This window comes from Verticillium alfalfae, genomic scaffold, assembly GCF_000150825.1.
Source record: "Verticillium alfalfae VaMs.102 supercont1.3 genomic scaffold, whole genome shotgun sequence".
In the NCBI taxonomy this organism is placed as follows: Eukaryota; Fungi; Ascomycota; class Sordariomycetes; order Glomerellales; family Plectosphaerellaceae; genus Verticillium; species Verticillium alfalfae.
The window spans coordinates 1,534,940-1,545,625 of NW_003315036.1; the positions used below are offsets into that span (position 1 = coordinate 1,534,940).

The 10,686-nt window shown below is 56.3% G+C and overlaps 4 protein-coding genes across 4 annotated transcripts in view; 2 read left to right on the forward strand and 2 right to left on the reverse strand.

The window, feature by feature from the left end:
- Positions 1-346: 346 nt before the first annotated feature.
- VDBG_02981 (conserved hypothetical protein) lies at positions 347-3,230 on the reverse strand (the record flags this gene model as incomplete). Its single annotated transcript, XM_003006796.1, has 8 exons — positions 347-453; positions 545-1,042; positions 1,161-1,197; positions 1,336-1,345; positions 1,433-1,689; positions 1,886-2,131; positions 2,438-2,491; positions 2,988-3,230. 8 exons carry the CDS (start codon positions 3,228-3,230, stop codon positions 347-349), a joined length of 1,452 nt encoding a protein of 483 aa, XP_003006842.1.
- A 1,560-nt stretch (positions 3,231-4,790) lies between these two features.
- On the forward strand, positions 4,791-6,140 carry VDBG_02982 (conserved hypothetical protein; the record flags this gene model as incomplete). The annotated part of the gene is made up of 1 exon (XM_003006797.1): positions 4,791-6,140. One exon carries the CDS (start codon positions 4,791-4,793, stop codon positions 6,138-6,140), a length of 1,350 nt encoding a protein of 449 aa, XP_003006843.1.
- Positions 6,141-6,627: 487 nt separating this feature from the next.
- VDBG_02983 (acetamidase) lies at positions 6,628-8,462 on the forward strand (the record flags this gene model as incomplete). The annotated part of the gene is made up of 5 exons (XM_003006798.1): positions 6,628-7,123; positions 7,186-7,522; positions 7,577-7,851; positions 7,902-8,077; positions 8,142-8,462. 5 exons carry the CDS (start codon positions 6,628-6,630, stop codon positions 8,460-8,462), a joined length of 1,605 nt encoding a protein of 534 aa, XP_003006844.1.
- A 948-nt stretch (positions 8,463-9,410) lies between these two features.
- The window catches only part of VDBG_02984 (conserved hypothetical protein), a gene marked incomplete at both ends in the record, with an annotated part of 5,116 nt that continues 3,840 nt past the window's right edge, over positions 9,411-10,686 (reverse strand). The window contains one exon of the mRNA XM_003006799.1: positions 9,411-10,568. Within this exon, the coding sequence (XP_003006845.1) occupies positions 9,411-10,568 (1,158 nt within the window). The remainder of the gene's footprint in view (positions 10,569-10,686) is intronic.

Here is a 10,686-nt window from a genome sequence, read left to right on the forward strand (position 1 = left end):
ACCACATTCCAACAGACGTGGAGCGGATCGACGCTTGCTGACCATTCCCATACTGCGATCCACGTGCGATCATCGATGATGGACCGCTAGTTCAGGCAGACGCTGTGTGTAAGACGAGGGCCAGAGAAAGGTGCGCCGCCTGCAGTGGTGTGACTAAAGAGGAGTGAGCGCCGTCGTCATGGGAAGGGCGCGCTGAGCTGTATATCTCGACCGATGTTTCTCATCTTTCAGTTTTCCCTTGGTGTCATCCCCGCATTGGAATGCCCTCTCGGAGACAATTCGCAGACTTTTACGACGATTTGCTCACTTGATTTGCGGGATTGACTGCGTGGCTTGGCCATCTGGATTACGTCTCTAAGTCTCTTCTCGTTGCGCGCAACTTGATTCTTCCACCATCGTGCGAAAACATCTGTCGGTACAAGCAAAGCATCGCCATTCCCACCCAAAGTCTCCCTACCAACGACATTCAAGCACAAAAAACCCTCAAAAGACAAGCAAAAAAGAAAGGAAAAAAAAAAATGTCTGCCCCGGCAGCCCAACCCACCCTCACAACCCTCACGGGCTCCTGCCACTGCCGCGCAACCCGCTACGTCCTCCGCCTCGCCCTCCCCCTGACCGCCCACCCTGTGACGCCCGCGCAGCGCAACTCCCCGGCCGACAAGCCGTGCGTCTACCGCTGCAACTGCACCGTCTGCCACAAGGCCGGGCTGCTGCACGTGCGGCCGCGTTGCCGCCCGACGACTTTGCGCTGCCTCGCGCCGCGGGAACTCGGCGCGCTGGGCGCGTACCAGCCGCGCGGGCCGGGCGAGGCCCATACCTCCTTCTTCTTCTGCCGGACGTGCGGCATGCGGTGCTTTTCGTTCAAAGGCCAGGGGGAGGTCGTGGCTGTTGACGGGGCCGAGGTTGGCATGGAGGGGGACGGGGCGGTTGAGGTGTGGCGGCCGAAGAAGAGTACCTGGACGACGGAGGGGAAGGCCAAGTCCTATCTCAGCGTGAATGGCCAGTCGATCGATTGGGGGCAGGAGGGCGCTGATCTGAGGGTCTGGTGGGAGGAGGGCAAGATTCTGTATCTGGATTGTCTTGAGGCGGGGCCGGATGGGAGGGAGAGGCCGAGGTATGAGAGGCCGCACGAGGGAGGGTGTTACTAGGCTTTGGCTTACCAGCCTTGTCAAACATCCGACCCGGCCTCGTTTCATGCTGTGGTGTAGGGTATCAACTGGTTCGTGCAGCACTGCGAGCTACGGCATTCACACGCAAATCGAATCTCGAATCATACCCATCAAACGTGGCTATCAAGGCAAAGAAACGAGACAAAGTCTCTCGCCGGTCTCCCACCTTCTCTCGCCTTGAGTCGAGGGGTAAAAAGGTTTAACAGAGATAGCATAGTAGAAAGTATCATTCAAAACGCTAGGCCGCCTCTCAAACAGTATACCTAAAGTCAGGGTGCCCCTGCAGGACTTTCTCTCCCCTATCTGCCTTGGCATTTTCCCGCTTAAAGTACCACGTGTTGAAGCAGATGACGAACAGCACCAAGAAGCCACAGGCAATCGACCCAATGATACCGGGACGGTACCCGGGCGCGTCTTGGCTGCGGAACATGAGGGAACCCGCGACACCGCCGACACCGCCCGAGCCGATGAGGGTCGCGGAGCCAAAGGCACGCTTCCACTGGCCGCGGATATTGTTGGACTGAGAACGATGAGTACCCCTGAGAGAACCAGTCCTGGGAGTTGAGACGTACCTGGTAGGTCATGCAAGCGGGAATGTTGGTGTTGAAGCCGCAGCAGATGAGGAAGACGCCAAAGTAGGCGGCGCCGCTGTTGGACGCGAAGCCCTGTAATCATTAGTCTTGCCATTAAACGCGCATGACCCGAAGCAGACCTACCATCAAAGCCAAACCAGCAATGCCGACAACCGAGTTGAACATCATGACTGGGCCGCGGATGCGGTACTTGTCGCTGATCCAGGCCGTGGCAAACATGTACAGACAGGCCACAAAGTAGGGAGGCGCGATGAGGCACTGAGACGCAGCGAGCGAGAAGCCCATCTGGTCGCGGAGGATCATGGGGAGGAAGTACGCCACGGCGTAGGTGATGGCAGTCAAGCCGCTGAGCACCCTTCTGTCAGTACTCTGCGTGGTAGGAAGTCAAAGGCGGGGGGGGCTTACAAGAAGATTAGGGCGTAGCCATAAATGAGAGGATCTTTTCCGGACGCAATCAGCTTGCGGAAGTCCCATGCCTCTTCGTCGGCGTCACTGCGATCGGCGTTGATTTTGTCCATGACAATCTCGCACTCTTCCTTGGTCAGGAACTTTGACTTGCTGTGGGCGCGATCGGGAAAGTCGACAATGGTGAAATAGCAGATGGTGGCAACGACAACAGTGATCTGGGTTGATTAGCTGGGCGCTCTACACATGAAGGTCGAAAATGATACTCACAAGGCCCTCCATCAGGAAGATCCATCTCCAGCCTTCAAGACCGCCGAGTCCATCCTGAAGACGTCAGTTCTGCTTTGCACTTGTAGCTTCGTGTCAACTCACCATCTGCATGAGGCCATAGGCCAGAATGCCACCCATGCCCGACGAAAAGAAGCCGATCATATAGAAGCATGAGATGCGCTTCTGCAGATCATATCGTGTATACCAGGTCGAGATGAGAAAAAGACAGGCAGGAAGGAACCCAGCTTCGAGCAAGCCGAGGATGATACGAAGTCCAACCATTGTCTGCCAATTCTGAGGGAACCCGAAACCAACCTAGCCATCTTCTTAGCCATCAACGCATCTCAGTAGTCAATTGACAAAGCAAGCCATACCAGCAGAAAGCCCCATGCCAGTGTGATGCCAGGCAGGAAGAGCTTGGCGCCGATCTTTCGACAGGCGACCGTGGCCGGAAGCTGGAACAACGTGAACGTAATAAAAAATACGAGAGCAATGAGTGACTGCTGCTGTCAGTATCTATCGTGAAAAGATCGGACGGCGGTCAACCTACGTAGCGGTAGCCAACTGTCAGCTCCAGGGTCTTCGACTTGTTGTTATTGTTTTTTGAGCCTAGATTCGTCCGGTCGACGAGACTGACACAGTACATGAAGCCGCATGTCGTGATCAACCTTCGATCAATCTTGTGCACCAGTTTGCGGTAGGCAGCGTGAGTGAGAGGACCCTCGACTTGGCCCGTGATGCCCTCCTCCTTTGCGGAGGCCTGCTCGAAGGCCATGGGATCCTTGGCAGCCATGCCGTCGGCGTGGTGCATGTCGGGCTACAGGACAGTTGACAATGAGTCGAACGATAGGATGTCGTGACTCAAGGAGGCTCGAACGTGCTTCGTCTGGGGAACCGGGCGATGGGAAGTTTTTCAAGAATGGAGTCGACCACCGCTCTTTGTGGGGGAGGAGTGGAGCAAACAAGACACAGTCGGTGGTAACACGGGAGCGGACCTTGATTGAGGCGAAGGATTGTCGTATTTATGGCCTCATCAACATGACCGCAACAGTGCATAGCAAGTGCTGTGCACAAAAGGGATGCGGTCTCAAGGCTGTCGAAGCCGTTCGTGGGGCAGATAACGTGGAAGGTGGGCTGCTGTAGGCATGGGTCGCGTGCCAGGATGTCGGTAGTGATCATGACGGAGTTTTTGAAGATCGGTTTCCCCGTTGGGAAGGCTTTCATCGGTCGGCCGAGAGCGGAGAGGATGGGCGTCCGCGATTCATGATCCCGTCGGCCAGATGCCCGCTGTTTTGTGCGGCCGGCTCGAGTTGGGAGGCCAAAGTAAAGTCCAAGATATTTCGTTATCTCGAGTTGTAGATTGCTGTCCTTTGACGAGTCCATAGAGCAGTTGGCGATTTATCTTCTGTTCGCTATCCCGTATCTGAGCCGCCTGATTACGACGACTCACCGACTACGCATAACCAGTGCAACTCAGATCCCCATCCCGCTCACAGGAGCATGTGCAACTCAGCCAAGTCGTGTCAGGCTGCGAATTATCCGTTATGACGATACTTGACTGCAACTACGATCCCGGCTCAAGGCTAACATTGTGTTGGCCTCGTGCTACCCCGTGGGGGACAGACAGGGTATCGATTTCCCCGCGTTCAAAGATGCAAGATGAGACGGAGTATTGGGAAAACGTCCACTGAAGCCAGGTGCTATTATGTAATATGAACCCAAAATGCAACCGTGGTTTCCAAGCTTGGCTTTCAGAGGTACCAGGGGTTCGTCGTCTCAATGCTGTCTGACAGGTGTCTGGCTCTTCTGACCTTGTCCATCTGCAACGCGTTGACCTTTGTCTTGTCAGGATACGGGCGTCGTCATAGGGTATGGCTGATACGCAGGTCGTAATTGTTACTTCTCTGGGCCCATATCGTGTTCTTGCAGAGATAATAAAACCATGTCGGCGACGTGCTGCACACTTGTGCAGATCGCCCCATCGCAAGAGGGATAAATGGCTGGCGATAGGGTGCCGACTCATGTCAATAGCGTAGAAAATGCCCGACCAAACACGGGTCTGGGTGACCTACCGCGGCTCCCACGGCGGACGACATGATCACTTGCTGCATCCGGTAAGCAATCAAGTTCCCCGCAGTCTGGGATCCAACGAGCCTCGGGGGTCTATCCGAAGGCCTAAATGCACGGCCAGCCCCTGATCCGTGGGCACATTGAGCCCATCTGCCTTCTTCCCAAACAAGCAACCTACCTACGAGCGAGCCTCACCCCATCACGTCAAGTCATACATCCATTTTCGGACCATTTTTACAAGCACTTGCATGATCAGGCACTTTTACGAGAAGTCGCGGCAGAAATGGAAGAATCAAAGCCCCGCGGAAAGCCACGAGGCATGCGGCGGGACCGCGATTGTCGTGCCTGCAAGACGAGGGGCATCAAATGTGACCTCAATCGACCCAGATGCCAGCCCTGTGTCGCCTCGGAATTGCCCTGTGGTGGGTATCCGCAGCGCGTCGTCTGGGCGGACAAGACATCGCCAACCAGCATCGCTGCATCCACGAAGCCGAAACGTAGGAAATCGGACACCCGAACAGTCACCAGCCGAACGCCAGCGGCACGCCCGGCTGTTGTTGCCGTGATCGCCGACCGAACGGCAGGTAAACACGTAGGCCCGGTCCATGGGGAGAAGGAGAGTACAGCGGGGCCAGATCACTACAGCCTCATCAAGCGACTCTCCTCATTCTGCCGGCACATCGAGGCGCTCGAGGGCAGCGGCGGTGCGCGGCGGCAGCTGTCAGAAGCTACAACGACACGGCTCGTCTCACGCATCAACGACCTTGTGCAGGCCCGCATGGGGGCGGCGCCGATGCAGGCGACGCCAAGCAGAGCGGCTGGGCCGCTCGACTACATCGCTGCCCTCATGGATCTCAGCGAGGCGCTCGAGACAGCGAATCCCGTGGCATTCGTTGGCATCGCGGCCTTTGCTTTTTTTGAGGTCTGTGAGGGAGCCTTTGGCGAGTGGCAGCGTCATCTCTACGGCGCGAGGTCGCTGCTCGACCTCCACTGCCGGACGACGGGCGAGCTTGAGGTGCTGGCACGGGACGTCACAGGCCTGTCAGAGATGGTGTCGCACCTTCTGTGGTTTGATGTCATGGGTGCTATCATCCGGGGCACGACGGGGTTAATATTCGAGGACTGGCACCGTGAGACGCTGAATGCTGGTGGCTTCTTTGACATTGTCGGGTGTCCGGCGTCCACGTTCCATGTTTTTACTCATGTCGCCGTGGGAGGCGTCAACACTGACCCCATGGGTAGTTGTCTTTTGGTCATGGACTCACTCTTGCAACTCGAGGGGTGTGATACGGACGTTGCGAGAACAGCGGATGCCTATCGGTGCGCGGCCGCGATTGCGGTGCTTGGGCGACTTGAAGACGTCGAGACGAGGTTGCCGCCGCCGGGAATGGAGACAGCGATGGCGAAAGCTGTGGATCGACTTTGTCACGTTATGGAGATGATGCCGGTGTCGTCGAGATACTATCTGCATCTCGCAGTCGCGGTCTTCCTCGCAGACATGAGGGTGATGAGACGTGAGCAGTGCGATATCGTGCGGCGTTACTGGCAAAACTGTCGCGCTGCCGAGTTCCCGCGGTACCCAGACGCCGAGATGAGGTGTGAGGCACACTGGCGAGCAATGGGCCTGCTGTAATGATGTGCAAGAATGTGCCAAAAGGGTGTGGTGTGTTGGGTGTTGGGTGGTAGTTGGAGACCGAGGAATGTAGATTAGCTTCCTTTTTAGGAAAGGAATCTATTCCCCTCCCTCAACACCCCCGCGAGTCAAGGGGGCCATGGCATATTTCCGCGTCATTGACTGCCCCTAAAGTCCCACCCGCCCCCCCGCGGCTTGGAGATCCGGGGGGGGGTGGAGGCTCGACGTTATCAGTTCCGCCATGAGCATGATAGGTTTCCGACATCGGTTTGACTGAAGGTGGACATGCGTTTATTCCCTTTGCGGTACCCTACCTAGCCATTGTACCGTCTTGCGAAGATATCTTGCCTTATTATATTTTGAGCTAAGGCAGGCGATCCAGACTAGGAAGCTCGTCGGTCACGTCACGTTTTCTTCCGCGACTTATAAGCTCCACGCAAGCCACATTCTCTTCGCGACAAAAGCATTGTTGAACACTCAGGACTTGATGATTACCAAGAAAGATAGGCAAAACACCATGATGCAATTACAGCAAACGTCGGACCCTGCGCCGGAAACCTACCTCGACCGCGCTGCAGCCAAGCGCGCCCACCAACTCGCCCAGATCCCCGCCGAATGGCGCCTCGCCTCGATCCCCTCTGTATCCTCGGCCCCCTCGGCCCTGGCTTACATCCGCTCACACGGCCTTCTAACGACCGAGGAGCTACACATCACAGAGACCTGCGATGCTGCCGTGCTGCTGCACAAGCTGGCGCGCGGGGAGCTATCATCCCTACAAGTCGTGCGGGCCTTTGCCAAGCGCGCTGCCATCGCCCACCAACTCACGATATGTTGCACTGAAATCCTCTTCGACGAAGCCTTTGCCGAAGCTCAGAGGTTGGATGATGTGCTGGCACGCACAGGAAAGACTGTTGGTCCGCTGCACGGACTGCCCGTCAGCATTAAGGACTGTCTCGACATCAAGGGCAAGGACTCGACCGTCGGTAAGTGCCCCGAGAGCTGGCGGCTCGAAGACAAACGCACATTTAGCTGAACGGCATCACAGGCTGGGTCGGGCTCGTCGACAAGCCGGCCGCCAGGGACTCCAACACAGCGCAAGTGCTGCGAAGACTGGGTGCCGTCTTTTACGTCAAGACCAACGTGCCGCAGTCCATGATGATGTCCGACTCATACAACCACGTTTGGGGCCAGTGTGTCGGCGCCCTCAACCGGAACCTCATCTCCGGAGGTAGCAGCGGCGGCGAGTCGTCACTCATCTCGGCGCGCGGCAGCATCCTCGGCGTCGGCACGGACATTGGCGGGTCCATTAGAATCCCAGCGGCGCTGACGGGCTTGTACGGACTCTCTCCGACTCTGTCGAGGCACACATACGAGCGCGGAGGGTAAGGCCCATGGTCTTTTTCGTATCGGTACATTAATTGACATGCCTCAAACAGCCCCCGCCAACACATCGTCCGTCCCGTCGCAGGTCCTCTTGCAAGCACCCTTTCCGGCATCGAGACTTACATGAAGGCCTTCCAAGAGGGCGAACCGTGGAAGGTCGACTCCCAGGTCGCACCTATTCCTTGGCGTTCAGAATGCTGCGTGATCCCGTCGACCAAGAGGCTGCGTATCGGCTACATCATTGACGACGGTGTCGTGAAGACGCAGCCGCCAGTAGAGCGCGCCATGCAGGAGACAATTGCTGCGCTGAAAGCTGCCGGTCACGAAGGTGCGTTTCTCTGGTTTGTTCGAGCAATCCTCAAACTGACGATAGTGAAGTGATCGAATGGGATGCCTCATCCCACGCACGTGCGTACGACCTTTGGGAGAAAGCCATTCTCTCAGACGGCGGACTAGCGTGCAAGAAACTATGCGACATGTCAGGCGAGCCATTAATCGAAGGCATGCTTGTGGGAAAGCCAGAGAACCTGTTGACGACGGCGCAGACTCATGAGGTATGTTGAGAGGACGTGTTCTCCTTGACCAAGACTGATTCATCTGCTGATGGTGTGTGTGCAGCTGCTCGCCGACAGGTACGAATATGAGACGGAATACCTGCGCCGCTGGCAAGAAGCCGAGATGGACGCATTGATCATGCCCGTTGTTCCCTGGGTTGGCTACAAGCCGTGGACGTGGGTCAAATCGAGCCAGTACGTCGGATATACAAGTATTTGGAACCTCGTGGACTGGGCGGCGCTGGCTCTTCCCGTGACAACAGCCTCAAGAGAAAAAGATGGCGACGGAACGGCGGGATGGAAGGCGCATCAACCAAGGAACAAGGCGGACGAGTTCAACAAGTCGCAGTGTGAGCATGTCCCACCAAACGCCGACTATGCGTGATGCTAATCAGAGTGCAGATGACATTAACTTGGTGGATGGCATACCTGTCGGTATCCAAGTCGTATGTGGGAAATACGAGGACGAGAAATGTGTAGCGGTTGGCAAGGTGATCCAAGAGCAGCTGCGGAAGGGGGCCGAAAAAGAGTCTCGGCTGTAGATGGTAATGTTTGATGTCGTCACATGCATGGTAGTGGGCAAGGTGTTCGCTGGCCGAACTAATTGGAGCTCTCATTGTTATTCGTTCTTCAAGAACATCTGCATTGTGGTCTGGATGAACACAAGCCTCAGTGTCACGCCCTATATCGATGAGGAATGCTTAAAATGCCAACACGTCACGTTTACCAAGCGCGGGCCCTAGCTTTTCGAGAGTGAATTGTTGTGGACAAACACGATCACCTTGATTTTTGCCTTTTGTATTTCACTCACAAATCAAAAGGCCTGACGAGTTGCGAATTTCGAATGGACGTTCTGATTCCATCAAAGGGCAGCTCATACAATCGTAACAAGAAGACATGTGGCTGAAGTTGACGGGATAGTTCATACGACGGTACTCGAACTCGACTCCTGTGTTCTCGGACTGTAACGGGATATATCTCAATGCTTCGTCTCCGTCAGCGTATTTGGGCATTTAGTCGTAGACTCAGAGGAATCCAATCCGATACTGTGAATCATCAGACTTGCAAGCCCGTTGTAACTTTAGAGCTCTAGACAATATCGACAGGAACGGATTCACCTCGTTATTGAAAGCAGCAGAAAAATAGACAAAACAGACATTAAGTAGATAAAGCCAACTGTCATGGCGAGATATGTCTACAGGGGCATCAATCTATCGCCCCCCGCTCATTGACCCCTAAATACAAGGACGATTCGCCTCGTCCAGATGCGCCATTGTTGGTCCCGTTTTCTTTAGAATATTTGAAGAGAGAAGAAAAAAAGAAATCACATCCTTCAGGTGAGAAGCTTCTTGTTGATGTAGAGACTGAGCCTTGACCCGGCACCGCAGTAGGCGTTCTTGTCGCCAGGGCACGTCATCTTGCAGTCGGTGTCGGTGACATTCTTGCCCGGGGTGGCGCCCGTGTTGCCGGCAAAATTGAGGGTATTGCCGCACCAGCACTCACGGCCATACTGGACGCCGGCGTAGCCATAGTCCCAGCAGCGCTCGGCGCAGGCCTTGGTGGTCATGTTGACGCCGTCGTTGAAGACCTGCTTGGTGAGAAGGCGGCCCTTGGACGGTTCTGAAACGCAAGCGTAGTAGGTGAAGTTGCTGTTACCCTGCCAAATGATGGGACCGGTGGGAGTGGGAGTGGCTGTCGAGGTGGTGCGTGTGGTTGTAGGAGCGACAGAGGTAGTACTGGTCGTAGTGGGAGCAACACTGGTCGTGCTAGTCGTGGTGGGAGCAACACTGGTCGTGCTGGTGGTAGTGGGCACCGCAGAACTGGTGCTTGACGTAGTGACAGCAGAAGCGGTGGTACTCGTCGTAGTCCCGGCAGCAGAAGTGGTACTCGACGTAGGCGCAACAGACGTGGTCGAAGTCGTCACGGTGGAAGCCGCGGCAGACGTTGTCGCAGTCAGGGTCGAGCTCGAGGCAGTAGTTCCCGCGGCGATGGGCGCATCACCGAGCTTGTACAGCTGCAGCCTGACGCCGGCGCCGCAGAAGGTCATCTTGTCACCAGGGCACAGGAACGAGCAATCGTCCTGGTTGTCGGCCTTCTTCACGGTGGCATCGCGGAGGGCATCGCCGCAGTAGCACTCGCGGCCGTACTCGACGCCAAAGTAGGTGCTGCCGGCACAGAAGTCGGCGCACATCTCGAGCGTCATAAGGTCGTCGGCCATGGTCGATTTCTCGAGGGCGCGGCCGTTGTCGGCCTCGGTGTAGCAGCCCTGGAAGTTGTAGCGTGAGCGGACGACCTGGCGGATCGCGGGCGTGGTGGAAGTTGGCGTCGCCGAGGCGGTGGTCGTGGTCGTCGGGGGTGCGGAAGAGGCGGCGGCCGATGTGGTAGTCGAACTGGTAGCAGTCGTCATGGCAGCAGAAGTGGTAGAAGTGGTAGCAGCAGCAGATGTCGTCGAAGTCACGGCGGTAGAGGTCGCAACGCCAAGTTTGTACAGCTGCAGACGATCGCCGGCACCACAGTAGGTGTTCTTATCGCCAGGGCACAGGAACGAGCAGTCCTTCTGGTTCGTGGCCGGGACACTGCCGTCACGGAGGGAATCACCACAGTAGCAC